Source organism: Protopterus annectens, chromosome 10.part0 (assembly GCF_019279795.1).
Source record: "Protopterus annectens isolate FY-2018-M chromosome 10.part0, PAN1.0, whole genome shotgun sequence".
In the NCBI taxonomy this organism is placed as follows: domain Eukaryota; kingdom Metazoa; phylum Chordata; order Ceratodontiformes; family Protopteridae; genus Protopterus; species Protopterus annectens.
The window spans coordinates 1,720,197,058-1,720,221,172 of NC_056744.1; the positions used below are offsets into that span (position 1 = coordinate 1,720,197,058).

The window sequence follows — 24,115 nt, forward strand, 5'->3', positions numbered from 1 at the left end:
AGGCCTACAAAGCATGGCATGATGTATGTGGATAGATTAAAAGCCCTGTCACTGTTATCTGTGTACTATAGGATGAGGTGACATCTGCCTGGCCTCCAGGCCAGTGTCTGACCATGACCTGGTGGGATGACCACATATCCAGATATCTGATATAGCTGACAACATCAGCAATGTCAGTTGAAAATATAGTAATAACAGTGTCCCACATGCTGTGACAAAATGTCAAGCAAGAGCACACACAGTTGATTCCATTGAGAATAGAAGCCCTACCTAAGTACACATACTACAGAACACAGTACATAACATAAGCACCACAGCACAAGTGTCATTTTCATAAGACTGCAACATACTACAGAACACAGTACATAACAGAAGCACCACAGCACAAGTGTCATTTTCATAAGACTGCAGCTGAACGTATAGTACATGACATCAGCTGCCCATGTGTGTGATAGGATGTTGGCAGGCCTGCATAGGTTTATAGCTTTATAGGTTCATACAAGGCTACTACCTTAATGGCCCTAGGTTCATAGGTTCACAGAAGGTTACTAGGCTAATGGCCCTAGGGCCTTGTCAAGCCTACCCAAGTTGTTTTCACACTGGGAGAGCTCATATCAACTTGCTGATCATTGTGTAGTCATCTTGCCTATCCTGGGAGAAAACTGTTGAGATAAAGTACAAAGGTCTGTTGTTGAGTTAGTTTTACAACCGTTGAACTACCTTTTGAGTAAAACCAATTTTTCCCAGCTGTTGATGCAGTAGATAGCGATCCACAGGTTCAAAGGTACATTTAAGATCCACTAAATAACACCTGTGAGTTGCCTGTTTTTCACATTGCTCAACAGTTGGTTACTTAAAGTATATAATAATACTATTTTAGTCAATATATGTCACACCATTGAACAAGACTTGCCTCTTTATTGACTTTTCAATAGTATAACTTTCCTTACTGAGGATGTATTGTAAATCTTATGATAACATTGTTTAGGTCTTATGGAAGTGTCTGTATGTAAAAGTGTAGATCGGAACTGAGTTTCCATGTCCAATTTCCTATGATTCCTATGCCTTGCACATCTTAGCAGGAGGGGTTGTTGCTGCAAAATGCTTGTGAAGAAAGGATGAGAGTACAGCACCTGACAGAAATATTGGGATGATGCTTGGGGGAGTGGCTTCTGGAATCCATGGAATGGGAAGGGGTGTCAGGAACAGCTAACTGTCAGCTGTTGGGGTGGAGGAGTAAAAAATATTAAAAAAGGAGCTCCATGTCACCTAACAGAGTTGTTCTTTTATTAATATTGATCTGAACTGCCTGCACAGCAAAGAACCAAGTACTGAAAGGAAAGTAACCATTCTGCACTGGTCTCAGTAAACATCAGATAATGTCCATGTATGTGTGTGGGGGGGCTTAAATATAACCTGAATCATTAAGTAAATAAGAAGTTAGCTAAGGTACAGCAATAAATGTAGCTGTCAACTGCAAAAGGGACCGGGTAACATTTTTGGCTTAACAGATACTGCTTTCAGCTGTCACATTCACACAATGGGGTTTGGATTAAGCACCAGTATGCATTTGTGTAACAGTACATTGGTTACCAGTATAAAAATAACTTGCGTAAGTCATGAAGACATATGTCCCTAAGTAATATCTCAGATCATGACAGAGTTTGGTTCTGAAGAATGCACACATCTTTGACAGAAATGCTACGGGAAGATGACATGCTGTGAGGGTAGAGAGATGACTTGGGTACAGAAGAGAAAAGTTTTAAAGTAATTTTGTCATGCTTGTGGGTGCATCACAGCATCTAGAGAGTTAAGTGCAGCGATGCATTTGCACTTTTCTAATTTAGTACTTATTTGGGCCATTTTTTAATAATAAGCTTTGTAAACATTTTATGAAACCATAGCCCAAATAAATTTAGTGTGGTCCATCCTGATGTCACTGTAGGCGTGGAGAGCACTCCATCCATAGACTTTAATAGGTGAACCACTGCACATGCACAGTGGTGTAGGATCATAGGATCATAGGAGATTACTAGGCTACCAATCTAGAGATCATTTCAAGCCTAGCCATTTCATCCCAAGTAATACCATAGAAATACTAGTCAATACTCAAAATTACATTTGGTAATCACTGTCCATGTCCATGAGGGTTGTGGGCACTATCCCCCATAAGAATTTACAGTGCCCCATCCACTTGACCAGGTTTCTCTTGAACAGTGTCATAGATGTGCTCTATTTCACATGAATTGATAGCCTGTTCCAAAGATGTGGCAGTTGCTGGGAGATAAATCTGTTCCTCCAGCATGTCCTATTTAAGTTGCAGGCCATATTTAGGTCCCTGAAACAGGTAGCCCTAATCCCATTTGATTTATGGATATGCGACAAGTTCATTAGGTTTGGATCTGAGATTACTCTATAAGCTAGGCATAAGTCTCCCCTAAGAAGTCTATACGATACAGAGCATAGTGACAGGACATGTGCTGGATTCCCTTGATCTTGTTTGTTAAAAACCACTGAGGTCTCTCCAATTGCTTTGTATGGTACATGCGACCGGGGAGTTATACTCACTTATGGGCCAAATTAGTGCGAATACAGAGGGGTTATAACCCCTTTTGCTCTTGAGGCGATGCATTTACTAATCAAGTGTATTATGTAGAAAGCCTTCCTTACTAAAGTAGACACATGGTGATCGAAATTAAGGTCGCAGTCAACATATGATCACAGATCCCTTACCACTTTGTGGGTAATTAGGGTATTGTTGTTGATTTTATAGTGTGAAGGGACATTGTTTGTGCCGAAGGGAATGATGATGCATTTCTTTGTATTCAGTTTGAGACCATGACTAAGACACCAGTCGCTAGTCTGTGTAAGACTATCTTGGAGTATACTGACATCATTTGAGGATTCAATAATTACACCCAGCTTGCAGTCGTCAGCAAACATAATCAGCCACAACCCCTTAGTTTTGACCTGAACATCTGAGAAGTATATATCAAACAGTAGGGGGCCCAACACTGACCCTTACGGCACCCCGCTGGTGACAGGTCTGGTTGATGTGGAATCACCCACTTTGATAGTGTGTGTCCGGCCTGTGAGCCAGTTGGCAACCCATCTTACAACAAAGGGGTTTAGATTCAGTTTGCTAAGTTTATCAGTAATGCCAGAGTGTGGAATTGTGTTCAAAGACTTTGCCAAATCGAGGTATGCTCTTTGCACAGATTTGCCCACATCACTGACCCTGGTCACATTTTTGAAAAAATCCACATGATTTAACAGTCAGGATCTGCCCTTGACGAAGCCAAACCGGGTAGGATCCAGGGTTTGGAGGTTGCCTATTTCTTTATTTATGAGGTCCATAATGATACATTCCATGGCCTTACAGATGAGGCTGGTCAGGATTATGGTCTGTAATTCCCCAAGTCTGTTGCTAGGCCACCTTTGTGGAGGGGAATAACTGTAGCTGTTCTCCATTCCACAAGAACAAAGCCTGTGGTTAGGCTATGACTGAAAAGGATACTTAATGGTCATGCTAGTTCATGTTTCAGCCTGGTTAGAAGACAGCCTGGGATGCCATCTGGTCCCATAGAGGTTGTGTTTTTTTGCCTTCGATAAGGCTTTGATGACCTGTCTTCAGATATGTAGGGTGGGGGTGGGGGAGTTTGGGAGAAGATTTGTGATAAGTTTGGAGGGGATAAAGGAGTGAAATTTTCACCAGTCCTATTCACTAGCAGGTTTGCTGTCTCTGTGGGGTCAATATGTGTGATACTGTTGTTCACTAGTTTTGCACATGCATGGGTCCTGCATTTTAGGCTACATATGGAGCTGTAAAAGGCCTTATGGTTATCCTTGGCTGTGCTTGCTAGGTTTTTCTCAAAGAAGCCTTTAGAGGATTTCATTTGACATGTTGTCTTATTTGCCTTTTGAGGCTAAGGAAGGTACATTTCTATTGTTGAGGCCTCACCTTTGTTTTCTTGGACAGCAAGTTTTTGCATTTATTGTAAAGTTTACTGATGCTGGATGTCCACCATGGCGGCTTGTTTTTACTTGGGGCTCTGGCTTTGATTCTTTCTGGTACAGGCGAGTGTATACACTTATATAAGTTATTGTACTGGGCTTTAGTGTAAGCTTTGGTGTAGTTACCACTTCCACCTGGGGGTGGGGCTTGGAATGCATTTATACATTCACCTAGGAGGGTATAGTTTGCCTTGGTAATGTTTTTGAGTCTGATTTCGCCCTTTGTGAGTTCTGGCATTAGTGCCAACTCAAAGTTGACTGATTTGTGGGTCAGATTTAACTAAGGGTCTGACGGTTGCAGTAGTGCATCTGTTTGACATGTTAGTGAGGACCAGATCTAGTATGTTTGTTCCTCTTGTTGGGGTATGAACAATTTGTTCCAGGGCATTTGAGTTAATAATGTCAAGGAGCTTTTGCGCTAGCTAGTTAGGGCTAGCATAGGTTTTCCAGTTGATGGGAGCCCATTAAAGTCTATGGACAGACTTCACACTTTCATTACCATTATGTTACTGAGGTTAAAGTTTACTTTTAAGCTCAGTGGCATGATCATAAGGAAAGCACTAATATAAAAAGCTTTTCTACCAGCAAAATCAGCTGCCAGACACATTTGCCAATGCTGCAAAAATGTTGTTTGGCATTTTGTGCACTACCTGATGTAGTGCAAAGTTAAGGAATTATTTATGAACAAATTGCTTTAAATAGGCAAACAAAATGAAATAGCATATTTCTTTGTCTATAATATTCATTAATCAATACATAGATTCCTACAGTAGACAGTATGGAATAACAGAAGTTGGTTTCATTTGACTTCCATCTTAGCTATTTTACATGACAAAATGAATGAGTAAATTTGCTAGACTGGATTGACAAGTTTCAACACTTAACTATGAGTAAGTATAGGAGAGGGTCTATACTACAAGTCTGACTAATTAATAAAGTACTGCTGTTTAGCTAGTGTGTATTGTAAAGAGATTAAATGCAATTCATTAAAAATAAAAAGGCTTTCAGAGATAGTTACTGAAACATAATCTGTAGACATGAGAAAAATATTAGAGTTTCAAAGTGGACTTGCCATTTAGGTAATTTAATATGAACCAGTGTTCTATACAGATAATAAGGAATTGTGGTTTAGTGTGGTAGGTGAATCTGTGCAAAACAGAATTATAGTATTATTTGTTTATTTATAAATTTGCATTTATATTTTGTATACTGAGAAAGTCTGACTTGGCCAAAACAGTCCCCATGTAAGTGGAAGCCTGGGAGAAAACCCCACACATGTTCCATAGTACAATATTGGATTAGTTCAAACATAGGAAAAAAGTTAGTGAAATTCTGACAGTGATAATAACATTAATAGTATGTACAGAATACTGGCAATAGAAAGCAATCTACATAAACATAGTCCAGTATATATAATGGAGGAAAAAAGGGAAAAAAATGGTGATCAATAGCTAATACTTTTCCAGTGTAGCTGCATGTAAAGGTACAACCTAGTATTCAGTCAGTAAATAACAAAATTAGAAATATGCAATATTAGCAGAATATAGTACAGTAAGTATATTATGGTGGATGAAAATTTGTGTATTAATATTTAATACAATTCCAATATGACTGAATGTGTCACCTGGCATTTAGTAATACTAAAAAATAGCAGAATATAGGTTGAGGGGTGGCCGCAGTGGTGCAGCAGTTAGTGTTGACACCTCACGCAAGAGGTTTCCTGGTTTAATTCTCAGCTGGGGTGCCTTCTGTGCGGAGTCTGCATGTCCTCCCTGCAGTCCCATGGGTTTCCTCTGGGTGCCCCGTTTTTCTCCCACATCCCAAAGACATGCTGTAGGTGGATTGGACACTTTATATTGGCCCTATGTGTGAGAGTGTGCGTGTGTGTGCCTTCTGTAGAAGGTTGGGAGCAAGGCTGGAAGCTCGACACCATAAAGCTCCACTGCCAATCACTCTGCGGACCGTTGTTCTGCTGTGGTGAACCCTAACCATGAAAAGCTGAAAGGAGGAGAGAGCAGAATATAGGTTAAGGAAAAATCAGTTCATTGCCTGGCAGTGGGGTTCTAATCAGAATGCATTAAGAAAACATGTATTTTATAATAAACTAAATAGTCATTTGGAATGACTTACTTGCATAGTGGAATATGTTGTAAATCAGCTTAGCAGCACTGAGATTAGTTCATAAAAAGGTTTTGTGTCAAAATGTTTTTTCATGTACTTGACCTGAATTTCAGTAAAATGTTATGGTTATATAAGCTGACTAAGTATATGTTGAATTTGCAAACTGGAATACATAAAATACAATTAAAAAATGTTTGAAAGAACAAATACTCAGTCTTGCATACTCAGCAGACTTTATGAGAAATAACTAGTGTACTGTCCCTTTAAATAGAGGTGGTCACTTCTTCACACACTCTACTTCCTGTGCTCTGATAATGAAACCAAAAAAAAAAACAAAATAAAAAAAGGAGACAGTTGCTATCAACAGCCTGAAGTTTGGATTTGCATGTAGCAGTTCATTTATTTGTTCTTTTTGCTAGAAACTCCAGTAATACTGTTTGTGGGCAGCAGTTTTACATTGTCTGTAGTAACTGGATTTTGTACAAAACAACAGAACTCTTCTGTCCTAAATGTAGACAAGAACTTCCAAAGAAAGGCACATGGTGAATTTACTCCTGCCTGATATGGATCAGAGCTTCCAGAGACTGAAATTGCAGTATATACAACATGAAACAAACTGCAGGGAGAAAGAAGGGATGCAGACTCTGTGTGCTACAAATGGGAGAACAGAGCAGTGCTGTGGAGAGCACAGACGGAGACTGGAGTTATTCTGCCAGGAAGATGAGGCCTTTGTTTGTGTCCTGTGTGTTCCCAGACATTCCAGACATAGTTTTGTGTTACTTAATGAGGTAGCCAGCGTGTATAAGGTAAGGGACTCTGGCATGTTTTGTGTATGTGATATATTAATATGCTTTTTCTCCTGCATTTTCAGCCTAGCAGACTTGTGCCACTTGGTTAATTTTTGTTAATCAGATAGTAACTATATGTATAATGCCCCATGTTTGCAGGCACAAGCTGTGAAATATAACAACTGAGAGGCTAACTTCACTACTGTGGGTTATGTAGCCCATGGTTTTTCATATGGTGAGGAACAAGTATTTAGCCCTAAGACAATTGTTCATAGCATTAAAGTTTACTCTTAGATGACAAGTAGCTTTACACACTGTGACAAGTGAAAGACTGATATTGGCAAAAGAAGCTTCCCTGGGTGCAGACATCCCAATACAATACAAACTTGTAGGATTATGATATCAGACAAATGAAATGTAGTTCATTGACTGACTGATGATGTTGTAGCGTTCTGGTTTACCAGATGCACAGTAGCAAACACTGCCCAAACCCCGCCCCAGACAGTTGATGTCAATATGTACTAATGAATATTCATTATGATGCGGTTCTTACCCGCATGAATATTCATTCTTCATCAGTCATCATGCATATGGAATTGAGTACTCAGCATTTCTTAAAACACTGAAAAAAATACCGTATACCCGGTGAGCCAATACACTACAACATTGCCCAAAAATGTATGGGCAACATACTGTAAAACTTTTACTTAGTTTTGAATGCATTTTAAGATCAGAACTAGATCAGAATTTGTTAGTTCTTAAATCAGTGAAGTTTAAACCAAGCTGGACAGCTCTCAACCTTCTATTGCCAAAATGAGGAACACTAGTCTTCTTAATGTGGAACACATAATGGCCTAGTAACAACTTCAACTAAGAAGCTCAAGGGATAGTTAAAAGATGTTCTAATGAATTAATATGATTGATTTCTATTTGCCATGAATATCAGTTAAAACAAATTCCTAACACTGAATGTGTGACAGACCCTTTCAGTGTGGAACATGAGCTTTTTAAGACCCCAAATGAGGTACATTCCTCATGATTAGATACACTTGAGAGGTACGCTGGACAGATTGAAGCATTTTTTTCTTTATTTGTGGTACTGTATTCCTCCAAGAAAGGTCTTTTCCTTCCTTGATGCCGCATAGTGTAGTGGTGACCCTAAAGGCAACTTCCTAACACACTACTGCTTTTCCGAACTGCCCAGTTCCTCATTATTATGTTTACCAGTGCAGGGCCTTCCCTCTATGGGGAATATGCAGTTATGGCTATTGACACTGTGCATGTTTAGGGATCCATTCATAATTTGAGCAAGTCTCCTATGGAGGAAGACCTCAGTTGACACAGCCAGTAACATGCAGGAAGAATGTTGATTATTTATTTTTCTGTTAATGTCTTCCCTTTAAAAAATGTGCAGCGATGCAGACATCTTGATACATGTTCATACTTCATTCAGCAGCAGCCGCACCACCCCCTCAGCCTCCACTAAGAATACCTACCTTTGTAGTAACCCAGACTGTCCCTCAGAAAGGAAAGCCAACCTTAGTTCTCTCTATTTTACCAGCCTAACTAGATCCTTTCCTAGATCCAGGTTGCTGGCATATTAGATGTAAGTCTGTGTCCGAGCAAGTAGGGCTTCACAGTTTGAAACATATTTAACAAAGTGGATTTTTGTTCCTTTAGTGTGTAAGCAGTTTTCATGTCCTGTAAGAGTCACTGGAAGATGTTAAAAGTATATAGAGTCTGTGTATGTGATTAAACCGCAGCCAGTACACCACACAACTACCTACCCACAGCTCCCGTTTAACCAAAAATGTGTATTCAAATTTTAAATTGTCACTATTACAACAATAACATGTGTATCGCATTCTTACATAAAGATCAAGAACAGAAACATCATCCTAATACATACGTTTTTATTTATTTTTATTTTTCTTGTTAAGGAGGATAGGCCAACTGAGCCGTAACAAAAGGCACCTTTTCATTACCACCCTGATGAGAAAAGCTGCAGATAGATAACATCAATAATAGTGCAGTGCAGGTTTTGTGGCCAGAAGTAGTAACTGGGCATACAATATTAAAAAGAAAAACAAGATGAGAATTTCTGGCATGAATACAATATTAAAAAGAAAAAACAAGAGAATTTCTGGGATGAATACTTCAACTTTGCACTGTTGTATGTCCATATTTGTATGTGTGCAAAACCAATATTGTTTCCTTTCCAGATTTTAGGAATTAAGTAAAATAATAATTGTTTTTGTTGGGAGTAGTGTAGCATAACATAAAAGTGTAGCTATATAAATGAGGAAGAAAGGAGAAACAGGTTGTGGAGAAAGCCGTATATAATTATGTTAGTAGAGCTATGGAATTACTTAAAGAAAAAAGGTAATATAGTGTATAATAGTGTTTCAAAGATCCCATGAGAGGCTATATTCATAGGTGTAGGTTTTTGTTGATTTTTTTTGCAGAATTGAGAATTAATATATGGTATTAATTATTGATGTAGGAAAATGCACAGAATAAAGACAGTGGAATTCTGCATGTGACTGAAACAAGCACATTTCAAAGAGATGCAAACTAGCGTTGGAATGGTTACTCTGAAATAGACAGGGGAAAAACAAAGTACTTATGCAAAAACAATGTCAAAAGCATCCTTATTTTAGATCGATTCTTACACCGTTGTATTCTCATTTTCCTAAGCGTACAGTTTACAGATGTCTTTTTAAAGAGTTTTATTAAAACAACTGTTGTCACAGAACATACAGTACCCAGAGCTGCTCATCTACATTCATTATATGCATGATGTCACGGGGTAGTATGCATGGCATGCTAACCACGCCTCATTTCCATTCACAGACATTAGGCTTGTCAATCACCCTGGCCATACCCACTGCTGTATGTAATTGCCAGTGATCCAGTACACTACAACATCGCCGACTGGATAACAACACTTTACAACAGAAAAGGTCTCCAGACCCTATTCTGCTTAGACGTTAGTAGAACATGTGATGTGACATCATGGAAGTAGTCTGAATGTTTGTAAGAGCAACCCATGTGGTGTGCATTAGCAAAGCCCACCAAAGCTTATCTTTTAGGCAGTGAATTCCTGCTCAATACCTGACCCAGCACAGTAGCTAATGGCTATTTGTATTGTGAGCTGTTCTGTCGTGTTATACAGTCACGTTATATATTCATTTTAATGTTATTGATAATGTTTGTATGTTATATATAGTAACAAATACAATAATGCCACAGTTAATTTTGAACTGTCTACAACAGCTACTTGGGTTATGTTTTCTTTTTTATTTAGGTTTCGTTTTTGTAACACTACAAAGTAATAAGATTTTTTCTTTAAGTTGTGCATTAATATGTTATTGATGTTACAGTTTGCAAAGGGGGACTTATAATTAAATTCCCAGTGCCTTAAAAATGAATGCCACAGTACTAATGTTTCTGCTGATTTAGAGTGGAGGGAGCAATGTAAAATCATTTGTATCACCCACCAGTGCTGTAAAAAGTGACAGCACAAAAATTAAAACTTGAACATTGTTATACCAAAGTTGATAAATTTGCAGCACACATCCCTTTCAGAACCTACCACTATGTAGCACTGAAAAGCCAAAATTGGTTTGAATTGCCTCATCAACTAACATATACACAACTTCTTACCACTTGTAAAATTATCCAGCATCCCTCTGCCTGTCCAGCACTAAGAAAACATTCTGCACAACTATGTTCTTAGTTGGTCACTGCGATCCAGTGACCAAAAACTCTTGTCTGTCTACAAACCTAGCAAATCTGCTGGGAATTGTCTGTTCTCATACAAAGTTGCTAAGGCTTGGAGCTCCTTACCTGTATCCATCAGGTGTTTACACTCTTTCCCATCTTTCAAAACCACTCTTTCCTAACTATAATTTGGCTCTGTTCATGCTCAAAACCAGGATAAACTACATCCCTAAATGTGAACAAGTACCGTTCAATTTCTTATACCTCCTTATTCTCCCGACTTCACTTACTTCCTTCATCAACATCATCATCACCTTCCCCTTTTTCCCATTTTTTTTAAAAGGGGTTTGGGGTATTGTGTTAACTACCGTCATTTCTCTTGATTCAGTACCACACTCCAGCCTTCTACGACACTCATGCCTGACTGTCGCAGATCTTCATTCACACAATCCATCCACCTGTTTGTTGGATGTCCTCATTTCCTCTTACCTTCTTCCTGTCTGTCACAAATCTTCTTCACCAGATTGTCTTCTTTTCTGCACGTGTCTGAATGACTGTAATCTGTTCTCTTTGACCTTTTCTGCAATTGGAGCTACTTTGGCTTCTGCTCTTATGTCCTCATTTCTTTCTCTGTCCCACAGCATGCATCCTGCCTCCCTTCTCCGGCACTTTATTTCCATCACCTCTAGATTCCTCATCTGTTCTACCTTTACTGCTGAGGATGTTCTTCGTCTACCATTGCTGCAGTCCTGACATATGGGTATTCCGCTGTCCACCATCGGCCCGAATACCAAAGGGCTAGAATCTGGCGTCGGTCATGGCGCTCAAGGCAGACGTCAGTATGTGCCAGTATAAATGCGCATGACCGACGCCATACCCTCAGTCTTTCTTGCCGCGTGGTCATAAGCAGAAGCAGCGTTTGCAAGTGCCGTTCGGCTTTCTGGAATTGTCGGTTTTCGAGTTTCAGACCGGAGACCAAGCTGGGCTAAGTACCCCGTTGGGGACACTTTTGTCTTTTTCTTGCCTCAGTATTACCGGATGTCAGAAAAAGTTAATACCTGTATTTCTTGGAAACAGATTCCTCATAGGGATTGCCATTTACTCTGTATTCCTTGTTTGGGCCTGGGCACGGCGTTGTTGGGTGTCGCTTTTGTGCTGCCTTTAATAAGCGCACTATTGAGCGTCGCTTGGACTGTGCTAGGCTAGTGTTTGGTAAACGGTGCAATTATAGCATGCCGTCGGATTCTCCGCCTAGTTCGGCTAAAAAACGCATAGAGTAATCCTTTGCGGTCCAAACAAGATGAGTCCATTGCGGACGCCGGTTCGGTAGGGCCACCGACTACTTCAACGGCTCCTTCTGACAGTTTAGCGGAGTCTCAAGGGGAGCCTTTGCTACTTCAGGAAGTGGCTTCTCCTGTTATAGGCCAGGCTGAAGGGGCTTCTCATATGTCGGTGGTTCCCTCCCCTCACAGAGTTTCTAGGCCTCCCCCTTCTTATAGTAAAGGCCTTTCTAAATCTAAATCTGCCCCTGCTGGTGTCTGTCCACAGGGTCCAGCTCCTAGAAAGCACATGTTAAAGGTGGCGGAGAATTTGATTACTTTAATTGGGGGTTCTATGCCTCCCCCTGAGAAAAGGCCCAGGGTAGAGCCAGGGATAGAGGGTCTGGATCAGTCTTCCAATGACTCTGATTCTTCTGTGGTAGAGCTCAAGGATTTCCCTCCCTGCTCTGATTCAGAGGCTGAGGATTCTACTCCCTCTGCGTCCCCTCCTGCAGATTTTTCTTTTTCTGAAACCTGGCATTCCATGAGGGAGCATTTTAAATGGGAAGGCCAGGATTATTCTGATTCTCGTAAAAAGCTTAGAGGATTCTTGTTTTTGCCTCAGCATAGGCCTTTGGCTATTCCCCCTGTATTGGATGTTGTTTAGGATGTATTTTCTGAGGCTTCTCTTAACCCTGACTCTTTGCCTCCTGCCCCTGCTAAACCAGATAGATACTACAGGGTACCGGAAGCTCACTAGTATTTATACTAGAGTCCTAGGGCTGACCCAGACACCATTACTCAAGGCCCCAAGGGTGTCAGGGCTGCTGTGGTTAGGATTCCAGTTCCTTTGGACAAGGATGCTAGAGCTCTGGATAGGTGGGGTAAGAAGTTGTATACCTCTTCCACTTTAGCTATGAGAGCTTTAAATTGTCAGTTTCATATGCTCAGGTATCAAAATTATTTGCTGGGCCAATTGAAATGTAAAGTTGATGCTTTATCTGAAGGTATTGAATGTAAAGAGCTTCAGGATTTAGTGCATGTTTCAGACCGAGTTGGTAAGCATTCTTTGCAATGTGGTTTTGATGCTTTGCAGGCTTCTTCCAGGGTGGCTGCTACTAGTTCAGTTCTTCGCAGGCATGCCTGGTTAAGAGATCAGACATTGTCAGAGCATGTTAAGGCTCGAATTATGGATGCTCCTTTGCAGTCTGATGTTCTTTTGGCCCTCCGGTTGAATCAGTTTTGAAAAAATGGAGGAAAAAGCTAAGTCTATGCAGACAGTTAAGGATTGTTTACAGGTTCAGCCCCCTAAGTTCAGTAGGAATTGGCCTACTAAAGGGTGGTCTTTTCCCTCTTCAGATTATCAGTCTAGGGGCAGGTCTAGGCGAGGTAGGGGTAGAGCTTCCTCTCAGGGCCCTGCTACTCCTAGGACTTTGGGTTCTTTTACCCCTTCTGCTGGGGAGGGCAGGGGTCAGTCCTTTCGGAAACAAACTCAATGACCTGTGTCTTCAGCTGCCGGACTCTGCCATGCTGGCAGCTCCTCTAGGAGGAAAACTGGGACTTTTCGCAAAGACTTGGCATTTGGTTACCCAGGACAAATGGGTATTGGACATTGTAAATCGAGGCTACAATTTTATTTCCACACTTTCCCTCCTTTCAAAGGTATGCCAGATGTGCCTCATCAGCAAAGACTGGAAGCACAGGCAAAAATTTCTTCTCTGCTTCAGTTGAGGGCAATACAGGAAGTACCTTCTGCTGAAAGAGGCACAGGGTTTTATTCCGTCTTTTCTTAGTGCCAAAGAAAGTAAATACTTGGAGACCAATTCTGGATTTGTCCATTCTAAACACCTTTTTGGAAATTCCAAAGTTCAAGATGTTAACGTTGCAGCAGTTGCTGCCTATGCTGGGCAAGGATCATTGGATGGTAACTCTGGATCTCACGGAGGCCTATTTTCACATTCCTATCAGGCCCAGTTCCAGGAAGTTCCTGAGATTTCGGAATGGGAATTTGCATTATCAGTTCTCTGCATTGCCCTTTGGCTTGTCTACTGCCCAGGGTATTCACAAAAGTCCTGGCTCCAGTAATTGCTTTTTTCAGACTGCAAGGAATTCAAATTTATCCTTATCTGGACGACTGTTTGATTCTGGCTCATGGCAAGCAAGAACTTCTTCAACATCTTCACTATGTAATGACAGTTTTAAGATGCCTAGGGTATTCTGTGAACGAAATAAAGTCCAGTCTAGTACCCTCACAAGAGATGTGTTTTCTGGGTGTGTGACTGACTACAGCAATCCAGATGGCATTTCTTACCCTGGACAAACAAAGACATCTTCATCAATACTTCCAACAGCTTTCAGTAATGTCCAGGCTGACTGCAAGGACAGTCCTTCAAGCCTTAGGGTTCATGGCATCTTGTATTCTAGTACTTCCCAATGCCAAACTGCATATGAGGGAGTTACAATGGTATCTCAAAAGCGTGTGGACTCAACACAGCCACGATTTGGACACTGTCATTCGGATTCTCCCTTGCATACTAAAAGTATTTCTGTGGAGGGCTCAGGAATGTCACCTAAACAAGGGACTCTCTGTGACCCAGCCAGAGGCATGTCAGATATTAACGACAGACGCCTCGGAGTCAGCCTGGGGAGCTCATCTCGAAGGGAAATGGATTCAAGACCTTTGGCCCCCAGAGCTACTTCATTTACATATCAACATGAAAGAGATGCTGGCAGTTCAATTTGCTTTGGAAGCATTCAAGCCTACTTCAATCAGGACTGGTGTTGATTCGAACAGACAACATAACAGTCATGTGGTACATCAACAAGCAAGGGGAACCCATTCTTATCCATTGTGCAGACAAGCAATGCTAGTATGGGAAACTGCTTTAAAACTGCACATCACTCTTGAGCACAGTTTCTGCCAGGAGCACAAAATTCTTTAGCAGATGTTCTGAGCAGACAGATTGTGGATCCTCGCGAATGGAAGTTGGATCATCAGGTGTTTCTGCAGTTGACCATGGCTTGGGGAACTCCAGACATAGATCTGTTTGCTTCTCCTCTGAATTATCAACTGCCAAAGTTTTGCACAAGGCTATTTCATCCGAAAGCCTGGAAAGTAGATGCACTATCCTTCAGCTGGAGAAACCAGCACGTGTATGCCTTTCCTCCTTTGCCTCTTCTTCCAAAGGTATTGTTGAAAGTCAGGAGGGAAAAGCCTCGCATGATTCTGATAGCACCAGATTGGCCTCGACAACATTGGTACCCTCTCTTCAGGAGTTTAATTCATGGGACACCTTGGCCATTACCACAGATTCCTCACTTATTGACTCAGGAGGACAATCATTTTCTCAATATCAGTGTGCGATCTCTTTACCTGACGGCCTGGAGAATTCAGTTTTGAGGAAGGAAGGCCTGCAGCTTCCACAACAAGTTTTGGATGTTCTTTTGGAAGCCGGGCATCCTGCTACTCGGAAAGTTTATGCTGATAAATGGAAGAGATGTTTCTTTGTAGTGCAGCTCGAGGCTTTGATGTTAAATTGCCTAACTTAAGTTGTATTTTGCAATATTTGACTGTTTTGTTAGACATGGGATTGTCTTTCTCTTCTGTTAAAGTGCATGCTGCAGCTATTTCTGCTCACTATGAATGTGACCCTCCTTTGTTTTCTCATCCATTGGTTAAACAGTTTCTTAGAGGGGCAAAGTATATAAGACCCCGAGAAGAGCTCCCACTCCAGCCTGGGATCTTAATTTTGTTTTGGAGAAGCTGACTCTGCCTCCATTTGCACCTGCAGCTACAGCTGAGTTGAAGTTGTTGTCTTGGAAGACTGCTTTTTTGTTGGCTGTTACTTCTACTCGAAGGGTCTCTGAATTACAGGCCCTCATGGCAGTAGAACCGTTTCTGATTTTTCACATGGACAGAGTTTCCTTACATTACTAATCCTACTTTTATGCCTACAGTAATTTCAATTGTGGCACTGAACCAATCTATACATTTGCCTACTTTTTATGCTGACCCCCAAAATAAAGGGGAAAAGTTTTGCATTCTTTGGCTGTGCATAGGCATTTCAGATATTATTTGAGCAGAACCAAAGAGTTCAGAAGGTCTCAACAGTTGTTTGTTTCTTTTGCTTTGACTTCACAAGGGAAAGCTGTTTCAAAACACACTATCTCCAAGTGGATTGGCCATTGTATTGCTTTTTGTTATTCTCATCATGGGAAAGATGTTCCTGCTGGGATCAGGCCTCACTCTACTAGGGCTACGGCCACCTCTACTGCTTTTCTGAGAGGGGTAGCTGCTAAGGACATTTTGGAGGCAGCTGCTTGGAGTTCTGTACATACATTTACTAAGCATTATCATTTACCTCTTTATTCTAGGTCTAGGGCTGGGTTTGCCACTGCTATTCTACAGGGCATGTTAGCAGCTCCTAATTCTGTTTAGTTGGCCATCCTCCCTGTTTTCCGTTGCTCTGGGATTCTACCCATATGTCAGGACTGCAGCAATGGTAGACGAAGAACATAGTACAGTTTTGTACCTACCATAAATGTAGATGTTCGAGGATATCCATTGCTGCAGTCCAAGTTTCCCTCCCTCCTACCCCCTTATTTAGGTTTGGGTTTTGGGTGGTGTTTTTTGCATTCTGACGTCTGAGGCAAGAAAGACTGAGGGTATGGCGTCGGTCATGCGCATTTATACTGGCACATACTGACGTCTGCCTTGAGCGCCATGACCGACGCCAGATTCTAGCCCTTTGGTATTCGGGCCGATGGTGGACAGCGGAATACCCATATGTCAGGACTGCAGCAATGGATATCCTCGAACATCTACATTTATGGTAGGTACAAAACTGTACTTTTCTGTACCATACGGTAGTACTGGTTGCATCACTGTTTTGTACACCTTACTTTTCAACTTTTTTGGCATTCTTCTGTCATAGACTACACCTGATCATCTATGCCAGTTGGCTGCAACCCCTCTGATTCTTGTTTTGACCTCTTCATTCAGACTTCCCTTCTCCTCAACCACCTCTCAGAGATACTTAAAGCTATTAACCTGTTCCACTATCTTCCCTTCTATCTCAGTTCTCAGCTTCTTCTTTCCCCAATTTGCTGCCATTACCACGGTCTTATCTGTACTCAGTTTCATCCCATGTTTGCATTCCATTCCTATCCTTTGCAGAAGTTCTTGCTCAGAGTCTGCCTGTAATGCCACACCATCTGCATACATCAGCTTTGTTGATCTGTCCTCTCCCACCTGTTTGCTGATGTAGTCCATCACCTGTATGAACAGCAGTGGATGCAGAGCTGAACCCTGCTGCAACCCACTCCCATTGGGACGCCCTCTGTGAGGCTGATCTCTGTTCATACTTGAGTCATTGGGTCCTTGTACATAGCCTGAACTAATTTCTACCAATGTTTCTGGAACTTTGAACAACCACAGTACTACCCAAATCAGCGTTCTTGGGACCTTGTGATATGCTTTCTCCAAGTCTAGGGAACCCAGTTGGACTCTTTCCTCATGTCTAACTTCTTCTCAACTATCTGTCTCACTTCAAACATCAGGTCAGTTGTGCTGCATCTTGATCTGAATCCAAACTGCTCATCTCCCATCTTACATTCTGCTACTCTACGTATCTGTTTATCAGTCATTGTCTCCAGTACATTCATACAATGTGATAGGAGTTTGATGCCTCTGTACTGCTCACAGTTGTGGAGTCCCCTTTGTTCCTGAACACTGGCATGAGTGTACTTACTCTCCAGTCGTCTGGGATACGCCTTTCTCGCCACACTGCTATGAGTACCCTCAGGAGCCATTTCTCCCCTATCTCACCCAGCGTCTTTATCATATCTGCTGTGAATATCATTTGTGCCTGCTGCTTTCCCTGACTTCATTTTCCCTAATGCAGTTCTTACTTCTTCTAGGGTGGGCTGCTCTTCTACCATCATAGGCTGTTTCTGGGACAGTCCAGCTTCTGTGGGGTTTTCTTCATTCAGAAGCTTCTGGAAATACTCTTTCCATCTGCCTTTGTCCTGAGGACTGGTGAGCAGGTTGTTGCTGGCATCCCTTTTGAAGGGTGTCTGACTATCTTCTTTATCTTTCTGTCTTTGCCTTACAACCTGATATAGTTTCTTTATGCCACCTACTGAGTCACTTTCCAGAAGCTGGTAGAGTGCATCAGATGCCCTATTCTTTGCTATTGCAACTCCTTTCTTAGCTTCTTTGTTAGCCAACCAGTAGTCCTTTCTAGCCCGGATGGTGTTATCTTCCCACTTTTTCCTGCACTCTTTCTTTCTTCCTTCTCATGACTTCCTGAGCTTCTACATTCTCTGCCAGCTTTCCTTATGTACCTTATTTCCATACCTGGCTTGGTCACATATCTGTTCTGTAGTCCTCATACATGCTGTTTTGAGGCGCTGCATTCTTCTTCAACTCCACCTATTTCCTCCTCTTCTTGGGGTGCTACAGCCCTGAGTAATTCTTTGAACTATTGTGCTTTCTCTCCAGCCAACTTCCAGGTCTTCAGATTGGGCTTTATTGACCTTGGAGCCTTCTCTGACCACTGCTTGCAGCTAATTGTGGTGACCAGTGGTTTTTGCTGTAGGACAACTGTTTCACTGCAGATGGATTTGCAGTCATTGTTTCTACTAGAGTGCCCTTTCCTTACTAGAAGGGACTTTCCTTGGTTTGCATGCTGGCCGCTCTTGTATGTGATCTTGTGACTGTCTCTTTTTCTGACCCATGTGTTGGCTACTATCAAGCCATTTGCCAGACAGAAGTCTAGAATGACCTCTCCTCCTTTATTCCTTTTGCACCACCCATTTGGATCCAGGCAGTCCTCGTATCCTGTTCTGTCTGTCCCAGTATGTCCATTCAAGCCACCCATTATCAACACCAGTTCATGTTGTTGTTTCACTTACTTCTTTACTGCTATATAATTCTCTTCCCTGACATTCTCTCTAAATATACCATAGCATGTTTTTCCCTCACTTCATATTGCAGTTCCTCTTTGTATTAGACTAACTTACCTTTAATTTCTATACAAGGTTCATAGATTAGTACTAAGCTAACTGCCTTTGTGGGCTATTCTTAAGCCTAGCCAATTGCTCCATGTGAGAATCAAACCCTGCACCTTTGGTTTATAAGGCAAATACCTTAACCATTATGCCAACCTCCCACCTGTCTAAAATTTCTCTAAGGATTAAATGATTGTCATATACCTTGTATCGATTCTTAACCAATGATTTTATGTCTAATTTGTTATAATTATTTAAACTACCTGACATTTTTTTGTTTTATTTTTGAAAATTGTAAAATTATTTTTCTTAAAATGTTTTGTAATAATTTGAAGCTTTTTTTCCTGGGCTACTGCTGAAAATGGATGTCTGCCCAGTTGGACTTTCCCGATAATCAAATGTCGTCAATAAATAAATAAATACATTTACAAGCACTTGGACATAATGGGCACTACATTTTTTAAATGTGCATTAATGGGATACATTTTTAGGTGATTCCCTGTTTTGATGTGATAAAAGTGCATGATAGATCAGCTCAGTGTGTTAGGCTACAAATCTCTTGATGAGCTTCATCCTGTAGTTCTGGGTTTCAGCCCCTCATTTTCCACCTGCAAGCTATAAGAATCTGGGCAAGTAGCTAAACCAGATAGTGTTCCTCCATTGCCACTAAAAGGGATGCTTGTCTGTGGTGGGCTTACTTGGTTGACAAAATTATAAACAGTGTTCTGAGTAGTATACTGTTGAGATTACTTGCTTTGTGGTGGTGCAGCAGTAGCGTTGTTGCCTCACAGCAAGAGGTTCTCCCGTTCGATTCTCTGCTTGGGTTGGGAGTGCCTTCTGTGTGGAGTCTGCATGTCCCCCCCGCGGTCGAGTGGGCTTTTGAAAGACATGCATTGATTGGGCGTGCCTTCGTTGAAGGTTGGGCGTCGGGCTGGCAACTCGACACTATAAAAACCAATTGCCAGTCATTAGTGGACCAGAGTTCCGCTGTGGCGACCCCTAACCGGGAAAAGCCGAAAGACAAACAACAACATACTTTCAAGTCATTGCATTAATTTTAAAATAATATTATTGCCATCAGACCCTGCCTGATGGCTCCACCATGGAAGGTAGTGAACAGGCCAACTTACCAGTCAAGTGAGTGGCCTACCTCCTGTAGTGGAGAAACCATCCCACCTGCAGTGATTCTCTGCGTGTCTGCTTCCTGCTGCCAGCTGTAGGGAGTACCGTGTGTGTACATGGTCTCAGGCAGCAAGGTCTCACAGGTCATACTCCATCTGTGCAACACGTAGTGGTCCTGCCAGGTGTCAACCAAGTGGCGAGCCAGAGACACCTCCTTCCCCTGCATAGATAAATTGTAAATGATGCTAAGGCCTGTTGCATCTATGCTTGGGTTGGTGTATACTAACTACCATCAAAATGTCGTACCTGTAAGGAGCAATCAAAAATTGTTTAAAGTACATCCCAAGATTTCATTTTGCCCAAAAAAAAAAGTTGAAGTCACAACAGTGAATGCACACTAGCATTCCCTGTTGTGGATTCAACATTTTGAATAGAGATCATACTATAGTGGGGATCAGGAAATTTACCCTTTCCCTCACAGTAGTGCAGTCTCAGAGTTTGTATATGTAAGTAGCAGGGAGTGCAGGGTGGCTTGCCCCCTGCAAAACGTGTTGAATGGCATCGGATGTCGAGGTAAGTTCGACAAATGTCGACAATTCGATTTCGAATTGTTGAAATTTATTTGCTTTGTTATTTTGATCTGTCAGTATCATAAATTTCAATCATGTTTTTCGAGTATGTAATTACTCATAAAAAACATTTTCGAAAATACGATAGTGAACCATTGTATATATTATACCCCGTGCACAGATGCGTTGCATACAATAACCTGTACAATGAGCACAATTTGGTAGATGGTAAAGTAGAAGCTCTTCTAAGCGATGCAACTGATTTACTGAGGCCATGTGGACCACGTGTGTCCTGGATAGCAATGTGGGTGCTGTCAGTGGTACCCTAGAACTTTATGGAAATGGGAGTGTTTTGTAGAATTTCCACTTAGTGGTTGTCTTCTTCTCTGCTGTCTGTGAAAACCATATCAGATCCTTTACATGCTACAGTGTTGCATCAAGAAACTTGTGTACATATAATGATTTATGTGTTTTTGAGGTCCGTGAAAATTTATTTCTGTTAACCCAGCAGTGGCTTGATCAGTAAGGACAGGAGATGCAATGGCACTGGGTTGACTGCCTTAAATGGAAGCAAGAAGTGGCGGAAAAGTAGAATGGAAATGTCTGCTGAAAATATCGACAGAATGTTTTGGCCAATTTGATGGCTGAAGATAAAGTAATGTAAAACAGATGTGAGATGTCCCCAGTGAAAAATTGTGAAGCTTTTTTCGTGTTCTGTATCTTCTTTGTTTTTTTGTTGCATTGTAGTTTAATTTTGGTAGACAAACCCTCCCATAATGGTATTGTGTAGACAATGTACCACTCAAAAAAAGGGAATTGCGGTCTTGAGTTGACAACTCCCTCTCTTGACTATCATGTGATAACTGTTATCAGGCAATTATTTTCTTTAGCGCAACCTAACTACCATAGGAAAGTTGTCAGGGTCTAAAGAAGTAAACCTCTCCATTATACATGGCCTTGATCAGACTAGTTCTCGAGTACAATTCCTCCTTCAGGTTGTATCTCACTAAAAATATCAAATAAGGAAATCCCTAAAGGGTCTTAACAGAAAAGATCACAGACCTAAAGTCCATGAGCTACCAAGAGAGACTAATCTCTGGCTTCATCTCTTCACTGTCCTTTTAATTTGGGATTAAATTATGTGTTCAGGATACAGTGTGTAATGTAGTTCATAAAGTACAGAGCACTTTGGTTTGTCTGTCATTGCATAGTGGTTGGTAAAGTGCATGACAGTGTGTGAACGTCTGTCCATCTGGTTCTTTTTTCTGGACAAAGATAGTAAGTAAAGTAGCTAACTTGGAGTTTTGCATCGCCATGTAGTGTAATGTGCCCTTTTTCTGCACACTTGTTATTTATGTTTTTTTTTTTTTTTAATCCGCAGGACATGTCAAAATCAGCCTTATCATCCCTGGAGCTCAAAGTCTGTGATCTTAAAAATATGCAAATCCAGAATGAGAAGGAACTGATGGAACTACATGTAAGTAAACGAACTGTGATTTGTATTAGATGTTTTGAATGAGATTCAGTCAGTAGCAAGGACCAGGGATGTCTGCTGTACCCTGTAGCCTTGCCTTAGATTGCTTTAAAGTGATTTGCTGACATTCATGTTGGCTTTGCAACAGCCAGTGAGATAAGTGACGCAAAGCCTTTCAACTCTTGTTACTGCTTACATATTTGAAGGATATTTTAATAAAAAAATGTGGTAAGTCCTTTATTAAAATACAGACCTATAAAAATTTAGACTTATCCTAAGGTTTTGTCACCTTAGGGACACAGTGGGGTGCAGCCATAATTTATTTTCCAAATAATTTTATTGAAAAGGAAAAACTTTATAATATTTTAAAAAAAATATGCAAAACAATATTTTATATAAAATGAAAAACATATTAACTCTGTACATTATTTACAAAGGCCTGCAAAGAATTCATAAATGTTACAGACATATAAACAAAAAATATAAAGGACAATCAAATAATATTTCAAACGAGGTTAAAGTTTGTTCAGTAAGTCTCCGTAAGAGATGAAACCTTTATCCAATGGTTGCTAGTGAAACTTTTCGGATAAGATCTAAGTCTGGTTTCTTTGATAATCATTTCTTTTAATAAAGACAAGAAATCTTCAAAATTTGAGGGGTAGTGGAGATCTATTTCCTTGTGATGCATTTCCTGTCTATTGCTAAAATTGTCCATAAGAGGTAGGAATTGGATGCATTCATATTATAAGCTTCATTAACATTAAAAAAATATTGTTTTGGTTAAAAAAAAATTCTGTAAGTAGAGATGAAAGGAATACTTCAGTGTCTTTCCAAAAATGTCTTGAATTAGGATACTCATAAAAAAATATGACACCAATCAGCATTACAAGGGGATAAGCATCTCCAGCAAGTAATATTATCAGATTTTTTTAAATTTAGCAATTTTATCAGGGGTTTAAAAAGCTCTTTGTAAAACCTTCCATGTAAATACACTCCAGTATTGACCCCAGGAAGTGAATTTTACAGAAGAAAGTAGTTTAACTTTCTCTGTCTGAGAGAAATTGAGTGAAAGACCTCTGATCATTGTGTTCTATTGTTTAGTTGTTAAGATGGTTTTATAATTTAATAAAATGCTGTATAATTTGGATACTACGTTATTAGGGTTGGGGTTATTGTGTAGTATTTCATATATTAATGAAACTAAGGGAGGATGGTTTAAATATGATGAATTTTTAATAATTCTACATAAATCTTGAGAATAGGTAATTATACTTTGTAGAAGTAACCGATCTTTTGATGACAAGTTCTATCCTTTAATGTTTTGTTGAGCATGTAATGTTTTTAATTATTTAATACAATGTTGCCAGCAAATAAGACTTTTACTCTCCCATTCATTTAAAAGTTTAAAATGTACCTTATTTGAATTTTTGATTTTGAAGGGGACCAGTAAGCATTAAAATTTATGGATGTGCAAGATGTTTTTCATATGCTGATGCCACGGAGGGTGAAGTTCATTATTACATGACATGAACATATGGAAAGTAACGATTTTAATTTTTTTTATGCATGATAAAAAGCTGAATACATTAGCAGATGAGAAACACTGGGTCATCGTATTGTTATTTACAAGTAATTTCACATTCATCATCAAATCACTTTAAAATCTTTTTTTATGGCATGTTCATTTTACTAGTTATAAGGAAGCTGCATTTTTAAGACACGGTTTGGCTCTTCCATAATTTATGCTCCTGGTGTTTAGATAATGATGAAGAAGCATGGAAGCATTCCGGAATCCTTGGGAATCATGGGATTTTAAGATAGCTTAGGGACACTACTTAACTCGTCCTTTTTTTTAATACCTAATTTATGCTAATGTGACTTGAATGATAAATTACGAACTGACTCATTAAAATACTGTTTTTCACAAGCACACTAAAGCTGTTTGAAGTCTGTGAAAAAATTAAGCATAAAATCATTACTTTACCAAAAGTAAATTTTTTTTTTCTTTTCTCCCCTTCGGAACTTGCCTGATTG

At 40.4% G+C, this 24,115-nt stretch overlaps 1 protein-coding gene across 2 annotated transcripts in view; it reads left to right on the forward strand.

Moving 5' to 3' along the window:
• The first annotated feature begins 6,447 nt into the window (after positions 1-6,447).
• Positions 6,448-24,115, forward strand: part of LOC122813956 (zinc finger protein 107-like) — a 382,792-nt gene continuing 365,124 nt past the window's right edge. For both annotated transcript variants that reach the window (XM_044086502.1, XM_044086501.1), the window contains exons 1-2: positions 6,448-6,941; positions 21,989-22,084. In XM_044086502.1, coding sequence (XP_043942437.1) covers positions 6,675-6,941; positions 21,989-22,084 — 363 coding nt within the window. In that variant the 5' untranslated portion in view covers positions 6,448-6,674. The remainder of the gene's footprint in view (positions 6,942-21,988; positions 22,085-24,115) is intronic.